Source organism: Saccoglossus kowalevskii, chromosome 11 (assembly GCF_978046115.1).
Source record: "Saccoglossus kowalevskii chromosome 11, keSacKowa6.1, whole genome shotgun sequence".
NCBI lineage: Eukaryota > Metazoa > Hemichordata > Enteropneusta > Harrimaniidae > Saccoglossus > Saccoglossus kowalevskii.
The window spans coordinates 26,428,095-26,441,067 of NC_140651.1; the positions used below are offsets into that span (position 1 = coordinate 26,428,095).

The following is a 12,973-nucleotide window of genomic DNA, read 5'->3' on the forward strand; positions in this document are numbered from 1 at the left end:
AGAGGTCCACATGTAGTACCTATATATGTAGTATCAAAGCAATTGGACTTGCGGTTTTTAACAAGAAGTCGAAAATATCACTTTTTACCAAAAATTACAAAAATATTCACCAAAATTAGAGAATTAAAGATATCATTACAAAATGAACAAATCTGAGAGAGGTCCACATGTAGTATCTATATATGTAATATCAAAGCAATTGAACTATTGGTTTTTAACAAGAAGTCGAAAATATCACTTTTTACCAAAAATTACAAAAATATTCACCAAAATTAGAGAATTGAAGACATCATCACAAACTGAACAAATCTGAGAGAGGTCCACATGTAGTACCTATATATGTAATATCAAAGCAATTGGACTTGCGGTTTTTAACAAGAAGTCGAAAATATCACTTTTTACCAAAAATTACAAAAATTTTCACCAAAATTAGAGAATTGAAGATATCATCACGAAATGAACAAATCTGAGAGAGGTCCACATGTAGTACCTATATATGTAGTATCAAAGCAATTGGACTTGCGGTTTTTAACAAGAAGTCGAAAATATCACTTTTTACCAAAAATGACAAAAATATTCACCAAAATTAGAGAATTAAAGATATCATTACAAAATGAACAAATCTGAGAGAGGTCCACATGTAGTACCTATATATGTAATATCAAAGCAATTGGACTTGCGGTTATTAACAAGAAGTCGAAAATATCACTTTTTACCAAAAATGACAAAAATATTCACCAAAATTAAAGAATCAAAGATATCATCACGAAATGAACAAATCTGAGAAAGGTCTACATGTAGTATCTATATATGTAATATCAAAGCAATTGAACTATTGGTTTTTAACAAGAAGTCGAAAATATCACTTTTTACCAAAAATTACAAAAATATTCACCAAAATTAGAGAATTGAAGACATCATCACAAAATGAACAAATCTGAGAGAGGTCCACATGTAGTACCTATATATGTAATATCAAAGCAATTGGACTTGCGGTTTTTAACAAGAAGTCGAAAACATCACTTTTTACCAAAAATTACAAAAATATTCACCAAAATTAGAGAATTGAAGATATCATCACGAAATGAACAAATCTGAGAGAGGTCCACATGTAGTACCTATATATGTAGTATCAAAGCAATTGGACTTGCGGTTTTTAACAAGAAGTCGAAAATATCACTTTTTACCAAAAATGACAAAAATATTCACCAAAATTAGAGAATTAAAGATATCATTACAAAATGAACAAATCTGAGAGAGGTCCACATGTAGTACCTATATATGTAATATCAAAGCAATTGGACTTGCGGTTTTTAACAAGAAGTCGAAAATATCACTTTTTACCAAAAATGACAAAAATATTCACCAAAATTAGAGAATTGAAGATATCAACATGAAATGAACAAACCTAAGAGAGGTCTACCCAAGGTACATATACACCAAGTATCAAAGCATTCAGGCTTGTAGTTTTCAAGAAGAAGTCAAAAAAGTAAAACATTGACACGAACGACGACGACGACGGACAATCACTCATATGATAAGCTCCGCTCGACAAAGTCGACAGCGGAGCTAAAAAGTCTTTTCAGCGAAAATTTATTCTAGCTAAAATAAAGTATTTTACAGTATGCATGAAAAGCTACACAGTGATAATCAACACTGCTATGTTGTCAGCATTTTAAATCAATGAATCAGTTTTTCGTTCATTGACTAAAACTAGACATTTACTGACCTCCGATATCAAACGTTATACGGAGACCCTTAGAAAACGACAAGTTCCAGGCAAGAATAAATATGATATAAATTTAGTAAAATAAGATTATCTGCAGTGTTACTTACCTGTATGTGTCTGACAGACTTCTCACTAATCCAGTTTTGTATCTTAGTCATCTGATCTGTTGATCTAACTGATGATCCACTAGTCGACACCCTTGATGAAATTGACGTCAATGAGCGACTTGGAATTGGTGTGGACCATGGTCGCTTTGCAAGCAACCGTTGCTTACTTCCCTTCTTGACCATCTGTGGAAAATATGTATGAGACAGAAATAAGAACTAATGAAATATTTCACTTATTGTTGTAATGGCACCATGAAAATTATTAAGATGTTAAACATTTATAGTACAAAAATGTAGATTAAATTAAATTTATACATCTCATTTATTGATGTTTTGTGACAACTATTATGTACATGCTGTATTTGATTATATGAATTCAAGCAAGCTGATGAATAAATTCACAAAACAGTCCCGTTTATAGTCTGCACTTTGCTTTAAAAAAATTGGACAAAAATAGAAAACATTTTTGGGTAAAAATTGAAAATTTACTCAAATTCTGCTTGTTGGCTCTAAAATTAGGGTTTATTTCCAGGAATTTTGAAGAATGTAAGAAAAAAGTACAGAAAAATTTGGGCGAGAAAGTCTGGTGGTGAAAAAGTTTAGCCATATTTTAATGATTTATGCATAATGCAATTTGGGCTAAATGCACTTCTAATAGAGAAAATAATACGATATATCAAATGTAATTATGCATGTCACATAACGGACTATCAGGACTAGGATTGTCAGTCCCAAAACATGTATAAACCCAAGTACAAGTACAAAGTTACACCCTATTCTGTGTAAATTTTAACAACATACAATTTTAGCAACATACACGTACATGTAAAGTGAGTGGAGGAATTACATATACTGTAAAGGGGGTAATTATTCACTGGGTTTTAATTTAGCTTATTTCGCTGACTGGAAAAATGCGCTAAATTAAAACACAGTGAATATGTAAAATTTAGCATAGAACACATTATCTAAATGACGAAACCGTGAATTTAAAACCCACTGAATATGCCTGAAATGGTAAATCAGTGAAATTTAAACCCAGTGAAAATTAGTCATTTTACAGTACATGTAAAGACAAAGATCCGTGACAGAAGCAGTTATAAAACATTTGACATTTACAATTAAATACAATTTAATAGCATGGTATCCCTATACAAAATGATATGGTCCTGCCTCCATACATGTAGTTGTGGAGATTTTAAAACAGACTAGTACTGTATGTTGTTCAGCACTGTGAATATTTTAAGTGTCAGAATGCCAATAATTTTACTAATACCGGTACATGTTAAACCTGTATTAGAAGCTACACCCATTATTTTTGTACAATTGAGAACTAATAGAAGCTGCATCCTTTCTGTTGCATTGTATCAATTTAATAGAAGCCGCATTTTCTGATACAGATTTTACAATTACCGGTATTTACACTCCTTTCAGGACGAGGTTTACCAAATACCCATGGATGTGGTTAACATTAATTTATAAATATTTAAAGACCAATGACAACACCAGTGAATTTGATGTCAATAATGCGAATAAATATAATTTTGAAATAATCTGATCTAATTGTCTAATCAGCAACTAGTTTCACACAGAGAGAATAGTACAAAAGTCTCTCAATAGTGAATTGGAACCTCATCTTTCAAATTTAAATATTATTACAACATCCATCGTTATTCGAAGCGAGTGTAAAAGATTGCGAAGTTAATATTTAATTGTACAAGATAACACCAAATATGACACTTAATTAAAATCTAAACCTGTAGAGATTAGCTTCTATTGATTACATTTTATGACAGCAAAGTACATGTAAGTATAGTTGTTGGCCTTTGTATACCCATGATTGAAGATAAATATCTTTCAAAAAACAAATGACTTAAATTTGCATAATGAGATTTCTCGATTCTAATATGACAGTAAGTGTTTTCAGACAAATCACAGGTAAACATCAACCACTTAATCAAGACACATATTTGAACATGTCCTATACTGCATACGAACAATACACAGCTAAGGAAGAACTCAAGACAATAACCTAGCCAACCAGACACTGGCAAAAGAATTTTGGTGATATATGGGTTTTAGGTTCACCCCTCATGACCTTTGAGGAAACCCCGAAGGATTGTGGGGGCTTGTAATAATTACAGTACACTCTGAGAACAGGTCCATAAATTCGGAAACACCTCGTCTGATACTACGCATAAAATTTGGCAAACTGGTTGTATGGTCAGAAATATGGACAAGCCTGTCACCTCTCTACAGGTATGGTGTAAATGTAAAACTTTTGCGTAAACCACTTTCCATGGTTAAATGTAAAATGTTTGTGAGTTGGAGGAAATCACACATTTTTGTAACAGTGAATATTTCACTACCGGTAGGTTACGTACTTTAGGTAGGGTGTAGCCATCGTAAACAACCTTGAATGATCTGATCATACAATATTCAAAAGGCAAAACTTTTATCCACATCAAATGATGTTAGTTTAATCAATTTGTGGTTTTCAGTTTCCTTTCTAATCATTCCAACAGGATAGTCACAGTCACCATTAACAAAGTGCTGGATGTACTGTAAAAGGGTTAATTATTCACTGGGTTTTAATTTTGCTTATATCGCTGACTGGAAAATGCGCTTAATTAAAACCCAGTGAATATGTAAAATTTATCATAGAACACATTATCTAAATGATAAAACTGTGAATTTAAAACCCGCTGAATATGCCTGAAATGGTAAATCAGCGAGATTTAAACCACTGCAAATTTATCATTTTACAGTAATCAAATGTGTATACTCATGAACCATGGTTTACTGTAAACTGCTTTATTTTTGTGAGATAATTTTTTGCAAAGTGATTCAGCGAAAATTTTGTAGCACTGAATTTTGTCGTCACTAATGCAATGAAATGATCAAATAACAAACATTTATAAAATTAAGCGTTTCACAGTACATTCAGCACTTCAACTTCATTCATGTATTTATTTATTTATTCACCAGCGTCTAATAATGTGAAAGGATATTATGTTAATGGACAGGTGATACTGTAACAATTGAACCTTTTCTCAAAATACAATTGAACTTGCTTCCGGTGCTTGGCCACCGACTGTGTTCGTTCTCTGGGTAGGACTAGTTGCCTGGCTGGTTTGTCTTTAATTTTCTTGTGACGGTGCCCTGCCAATTAATCCGCCAAAGTTACCGTTTTCAATCTAAGAGCCAGGGAGTGCTTAGAATAAAGTTGTATGTGAAATGACACTACTATAGTACATACAATGATCAGCGACAATAGGGAAAAGATGGTGTTAAAAACGAGTGTCACACTTACATACAAATTTGTTGACCATCTTGATCAGTGTGCGTTCAACCACACAAAATATCTGTTTTTCACAATGCGCGGACGCAAGTAGCGGCTGTCTTAATCCTGGTTTTATAGAAAAACAGTTCTTGTCAACAGATCGTACTACCAGATCAATAATGGCGCTGAAATTCGCTAATTGGTGACCTCGCTACTTACCGTCGTGTAAATGTGATCGTCGCGATCGATTCGAAGGGTCTCCACCAAGTTCGGGGAGTGTACGGTGATCATTCCCCGTGTGTCTTGAAGAGCCATTGCTAGCGCGGGGCCATCAGATCGAATATATCGTAGTATCAACAGCGGTGGTTCCGTCAACTCCTAATTAATATAAATTCAACAGGAAGAAAAAGTAACATTAGGCGGAATCAGTTATAAACGGGCAGTTCAAAGTCCCCAAGAAGATCACGTTACAATGTCTAGACGGATTACACTGCTTTTCTCAAAAAATCATTACGCGTAAAATGGATTGTAACTATTTCCAGAAATAAAGTCTTCTGAATATAATTATCCCAATTAATGTCTTTATTCGTGTACTACAATAAAAAATATTACTGCTCAAGCTATTTGTAACATAAACTTTCAAAATTAATATAGGCACTATTTCTTTATTTGGCGTACGGCCATTTCCACATCGGAGGTACTGCGTAGTTATGGTAAACATTTTCCGCGAAGCGCGTTACTGTTATCACTGTTACGATGACAACAACGCTCAGCAATCCAATATCCGGGTAATTTTATCCGCCATCTTGTTGACCTATGACCTATTTATCGATTGCGCCGAGTTTCTAGTCTCAGGTGGGTGATTTTAAACAGTTTTGTGCTTTATTCATTCCTAAGGCGGAAAGAAGAATGTCTTTTTTTTGCTCTGATAAACGAGAACATTTTTCTTATTTTGTTAATTGCCACTTTACAGTTAAGTGCCACGACGCTTTTTACGCAATTTATCAAAACGTTCTGCAAACTTATGTTAGCAATGTTTTGATTTCCCACGTTCAATGTGTTGTCAATACACAAAGGTAAGACCCTGACCATGAGATCGCGTTTCATGATTGGCAGTTTGTCTGTGTTGGTAGCAGTATGCTCAATAGTTTGGCAATTAACCCCCGAAACGTGTGAAGTGGATTATTAGGAATACAAAAAAACAAAAACAATGAACCATGCAATTTGTTTTTCAACATGCCATTAAAATTCTACAAGATACATTGCCTACCCCTGGTTAACTTATTTAAGTAGATGGTTGCACCCTGAAAATATTATTTTTGAAAATTGAAAAATGATTGACAACTTATTGTCAGAATGATTATTCAATTTTAATTTTGATTCTGCAATGATTTCCTCATGTATGAGCTAATGCACTGGTCATTTGCACAGATACCCACACCCACCAACCAGCCCAAAATTTGTCTTTAATCATGCCAGAGTGTAATTGGAAATCTTTAAGTGTGGTGGTCTCCATACCACGCATGTACTGAATTTGTGCTATCATATTATCAATGATTTTCTCACAATCCATTGCGCTTTCCCAGTGGCAAGGCCCAAACACAATGATGTGCTCAAAATACTGACTTTGAATTGTATTACAATATTAGTATTCAACGATAATTCTAATATTCCCAGCAATATCCCAAATTTTTTTTTTGTACTTGTTGATCTGTGTAACATTAAGTCCTCATTATCTCTGGATTACCACAGATAAGTGTATCATCTCACACATATTTCACTAAATATTGTGACACTATGTGAGTTTTATTTTATTTATGGTATGGAGTATGAAAATGATCTAAAATAATATTTTATCTTGATTCCAATAATAAAAATAGGAGTCACTGAAACTCAAACATAATAGAAGCCCAAATAGACAAAGATACACAAGACTTGTCACAGGCTGCAATTTTTTAGAATTAGTTTGGCTGAACGAGAAACTTACAAAATATCCTTAACTTATGTACAATGAGTTTATCTTCAAAAGTTAAGACTTTCAAATTGTGCATTTTACATTTATTTTTTATCAGTATTTATTTTTGAAATTTTGTATATAGCTACAAGTATCAATAAAAACTAATGGCCAAATATTGCCATGACACAACCAGCTATGCAAAATGCTAGTCCAGCTAGACTTGTGTACATCTCTACAAGTACCATTAAAACCTGGTGGCATCGCTCAATATTACCATGTCACAACCAGATCTACGAAATGTACAAGCAAAAATCATGGTAAAAAATCCTGCACAGCTATTACTTAGGGAAAAAATATTACACGCAGTAAAAATAAAATTATTATAGCAAATTCAACATTGAAAAACAAATTAGCGCTAAACTAAGTGAAGGAAAAATATTTTATATAGTTCTGTCAACTATCCCTACGAGTTTCTAATAGTCCACATGTTAGTGTTTATTCATTCAAGCACCACCAAGATATCAGAGTTATAGAAGGGTATGACACAAATATACGTTGTATCTTTTTTACATTTTTCCAATTTGTTACTGTGAAATTGCCATATTTAAGTGTTTTATCAGGACCCCCAACTTTCTGGGAGGTCGGTAATGCTCTGGAGAATAAGTATGTTTTTTTGTTTTTAATTTTGGCCAGTGTCAGACCCTGACAGTTTGTCACTGAATACCCTGATTGCCCTGTACTTTATATATAGTGCATGTATATTTCCTTATTATCCCAAGACAATGATGCATACCCATCGGTATATTCATTCACAGTTTAGTGTAAAATACTCTCACGCTCCCTCCATTTATAATTCAAACTAAATTCAAACTGGAATGAGAGGTTTCTATTTGCTGATTGAGTAACATTGCAAATTTTTCAAATGATGTTGCACACTCTGCTCTTTGATTGGCTGGTTTGATTGAACTGTCACTGAAATTTATAAATAAATGCATTTATTGCACTAAGAATATCATATGGTAAGGTAACACCAAATTATCCTTTTTACATGGTTTTATGTGAAGAAAGAGAATTTGTGCAACAGTACAGTTTCCATCATGCCTATATGACATTTTCAGACTAGATAATAACAATTATCGGTACTTGCATTGGTGCAATAACACATTGAAACTGAAACTTTATTTTGAAAAGATACTACTCCAGGTACTGGGTTAATATTTCAGACAATATTAAAAAAACACTGACCCTAACTACACCATGTGCTTAGACATCATAACTAATTAGCATAGATTAGCATACAAGTCCTACCTAATTAGCATAAATTAGCATATAAGTTGTTACATGTATAGTTTTGTTTGTATCAACTGTTTATATTAGTAAATGATGTCAGGTGATAATCTCATAATATCATGTGATGTAAATCCATGTGTTGTAACTGTGTAACTTGTTATCAAGCTTACCATACCCAACTTGCTATAGGTTACAAAATAGAAAATATGTCACCAATCCACCCCACCCCATCCTACACCACCCATACTGAAGTTGGTTGTCGGGTGGGTGTAAACAGACTTTACACTCGGACCAAACCATTTTCTCGTCTTGGATGTGTTTTTTTTCATTTTCTGTTATTTTTGTCCATGACTGGATAGAGAAAAAAACGAATTACAAATACTCCAAGATTTTGTTGACTTCATTAAAAAATAAAATCGTTTTTGTAGGATAGAAACTTTTTGAGGTCAACATCCGACATCGATCTCTTGACGTCGTCCCTTATTGAACAAGGTTTCATGTTTGCTTGCTATAAAACTAGCCATCTGAATTATATTGTATTTAACATAGCAGCAATAAAATATTGGATTAACAATTAAAGTTACTAAGCATGCTACTATAGAGTAAATGCAAGTCATTTTTCTGCCTGTCACTACAAACTATAAGAATAAGAACAGTGCTGCTATCTATTTGTCAAATTGGCATGGAATTGTCAGGCTTAGCTTGCATTGATTACATAATTTAGGCTGGAAACTATGTTTAAACTCATATCAAAGAATGCTTGATGCTTGACTTCTCATACAAATGTTCTGAGTTTGAATCCAATTACGTCTGTTGCTTTTTAGCACTACTGAAGTTGATCATGGTGGTTTTGTCAAGACAAAATATTCAAAGTTTGTCTCCATATTAAACAGATCACAACATGCTGACTTTGTTTAAATCTGCGTTACAAATTGAAATGTACGTGATTTCAATGTTGTACAAAGTCATTGATTGAATATATCACTTCGGAATCCACTCACTCTGATTGAATTTTCTGAATTTTTACTGTTTTTTAACTGATCAATTACAGATTCCATCTTCAATTCAAACTTAGCATTTCTTTGAAAAGTAAATCTCAAGCACCAAGGTGTCACGCTGAGTACTGTCGTTGAATGATAAATAATTTACCACTTTTTCTGTGGTTTAAGTTATTGAAGTGCGCCCTCTGTGTCTGACACATATAATTCCTTCATTTAGCTTTCAGATCCATGTTGTATTTCCGAAGCCAAAAAAATAAATATTATATTATCTACAGCACAGACTCAAAAGTTTTGTAATAACATTGTAATTTGCTTTCATCTTGCTCAGTCACTAAAAATATATCATAGGTTATGTTAAAGTAATTTATGGGTCCAGGAAATAACTATTTATGTATTTATGCAAATAAAATTTTGTTTGCATTGACAAGATGTGCACAGCATCACATTGACATGTACCCTAATAGCATGTGTAGTTTCTAATTTATGTTGTGTAAAATCAGAATTGTGACTGACGAGAGCATGGAGGAAACTTTGAACAGCAAAATGGCTTACTGGGGGCCACACAAGATAAAAATAAAATGAACTCTAGGGGGCAACCTGCTCTATGAACAAAGCTATATTAAACAAAATTACAGATAATTTTTTTTTTTAGAATGCATTCATACACATCACGTGCACATGGGAAATATCTGCATCATATCATTGATCTGTTTCATACTAAGAGTCAACTTATGAATGGCCTTTCATGTGTCACTGCTTTTAGTTTTGGACACATGAAAAAACAATCAAAATCTGGCAAGGAACACTCCATACCGGGGTACTAACAAAATTGTTTTGTATTTAAGTATTTAAATTTAACATAAATATAAAAAAGACTAATGATATAAAAAGGCCAAGGTGTAGCTAAGGAACAAGTGGTCTTTATGTTTGAAATCCTGTATGGATATTCAACCTATTAAATTCAAACCATTGTTTGCATTTCAAATTTAGTGAATATTATTTGCGCATAAGTGATAATTTTTTATTGAATCTGAAATATTATTTTTTATAGAAAAACTGTTCCAAAATGGAAACCTTTGGAACAATTTCCTATATTGTAAATAATCAAAATTCCCTAATAACTCATGACAATCTTAAGTCTGTGCTTATCTTATGGTTGCCCATGATTTTTTACTATATGTTATAAAACAAATTATTGAAATATGATAAGACTTTTTTACTATAGAAAACATCAGTAAATGGTTCAGAAAAGTTTTGTGTAAGGCCAGGAAAAAAAAGTTCTCTGTTTCTCGTTTCATGGAAATTTTGAAATGGGCGAGGCGTTTTTTTTTTTTTTTTGAATACTGATCTAAAATGGGAAAAATTTGAGACAAGTGCGAGTACAAGTGCATTTTGGAATGCTTTAGAAAGAAAAAAAAAAACGTTTGAGGCGCATAGTTCAAAATGATGCACGCGAGAACGAGAAACAGAAATATTTTTTTTCTCAGCCTAACACTTGAATTATTTTGTACCACAGCATAAAATAAAACAACACTGGAAATCTGGGCATGCCAGGCATACTGTGATTAATATTATTTTTATCTGCAGTAGTGAATTTCAATCCTGGGCAGGATTTGTCTCAATGTTCTCAGAGAATTCAAATGAGAAATTGGTTCAATAGTTTCACAGCATTATATGAGTTCAATCAAAAGTTTAGTATGTCAAGATTTGAATAATGTTTGCCAAAGTTAATCTCACTTAAAGTCTGATAAGATTTATATATATTCACCAGATTAAGGTGAACATGTCTGTTTGGCTGTCATAAAGTATCATGATTATTCGCGGGGTAGTTCAGCTGAGCGGTTTAATCTCATTTGCACCCATTGTGTCTTGTTCACAGGTCTGTGTTAATACATAGACACATACTTACATACTGTAAACTACTTTATTTTCAATTGGTTCAGTGAAGGAATGATTCAATGAAAATAAAATACAGCCTCTATACCTTTTTTCCTATATTTTACATTCAACTTGTCAAAAATCAGTGTAAATAAATTCCCTACAAAACACCCAAAAAGTCTTTTCAGCACAAAATTAATTCAAGCGAAAATAAAGTATTTTACAGTAGTTTAGGAGTATTGGAATGACAGGGTTGGTAATGACTATTGGAAGTATTATTTGATGGCTGTTAAAAACTAGTGTGCGTAAATACATCATGGACACCATAATGTCAAAAAACAATATTAAAACCCATTACAGCAAATATTTTCATTTATTTCATTATCAGGTTAATTTTAATTTGCAGCCTTCAATCAAAATGTTGTAATACTTCATTAATTTAATAATGAATTGCCCAAAACGCCATATTTGGAGGAGTTGAAGTGCATGTAAGCACTGAGGCAGCAAAGAATCACATCCACCAATACCGGTACTGTACTGATTATGTGCATAATGTGTGGTAATCTTGTGAAAACCTTTCTGGAATTTTTCTCAAAAAGTTTTTCAAATATACTTACTTGACTTGTCTTTTTCAGAATCTTATAGATTACAGTGTTTTTCATGGAAATACATTTCTTTCCCACATAAATCATTGTTGAAAGAAATCATTGTTGAATCAGAGTGGGCACAGAATTTTATTTTACCCAGTTTATTTCTTTGTAAGAATATATTCAAGGAAAACACAAAATTAATAAAAATCTTCAGGTTTCAGGGGGTTCATGCTATCCAATTTAACCCCTCTAGATGTGCCCCAGTAAATATACAGAAATGTGTAAAATATTGTTTCAAAATTGAGGCTGGAAAAAATTTATGGCTTTCACATATGATAAAATAAAGTAGTAAGTCAATTCTCAAACTAAAATAAATACCAGTATTCTGCATTTTTTTTTGGGATCTCATTCCTATAAAGCAATACAAGTTAGTTGATGAAGGTATCCATGGTGACTGTATAGAAGTTAATTGATGGCAAAATAAAAAAGCATTCCTGCTATTACAACTATACACAATAGTACAAAGTACGTCTGTCTCGATCTAAGCATAGACAGGAAATCTGACATGACTACCATATACATGTGTAGAGTCACTGTATACATGTGTACCAGTAAAATTAACCCCCCATGGCGCTGTGTTCAAAGTTCATAACATATATACTGAGTCGTTGCCTTGGTATCCACTTACTACTATAGTGATATTGATTTTCCGTGTAAACATCTATAGCCTTATTTTCTCATTAGATTCACAGACTTGAAACTTTATTTTTTATTCCAAGTTATTGGTTTTATTTATTTTTTTATCTGCAAGCTTACAGATTTAAGCCTTCGAATCCCATTGTCAATTTTAATATACCGTAAAAACTCGAAAATTTCACTTACTCCAAAAATTCAACCACCTAATTATTTGGCGAATTTTTGTAATTTATTTTGACCTCACCAGAAATTGCTCACTTATTTTTACTCAAAAAATTTGTTTAAAGACATGACTTTCTATAACTATTCAATTTCTGCAACTGTTTATAACCCAACTTTTATATTTGTTGATATTTTACTCTAAAAATTGTTGACTGGCCGAAAATTTGATGTTATTTTGTATTCTAAAAACCCGTTCGTTTTTAAAAAACAATTATTTAAAAGT

General features: G+C 32.6%; 1 protein-coding gene across 2 annotated transcripts in view; it reads right to left on the reverse strand.

The window, feature by feature from the left end:
- The window catches only part of LOC100372845 (protein FAM228B-like), a 46,568-nt gene that overhangs the window by 21,802 nt on the left and 11,793 nt on the right, over nucleotides 1–12,973 (reverse strand). Inside the window, exons 2-3 of one of the 2 annotated variants that reach the window (XM_085505075.1) lie at nucleotides 5,336–5,494; nucleotides 1,837–2,019 (exon numbers count right to left, since the gene is read on the reverse strand). In XM_085505075.1, the coding sequence (XP_085361201.1) occupies nucleotides 1,837–2,019; nucleotides 5,336–5,431 (279 nt within the window). In that variant the 5' untranslated portion in view covers nucleotides 5,432–5,494. Of the gene's footprint in view, nucleotides 1–1,836; nucleotides 2,020–5,146; nucleotides 5,197–5,335; nucleotides 5,495–12,973 lie in introns of those variants that run through there. The other variant, XM_085505076.1, reaches the window with a different exon arrangement.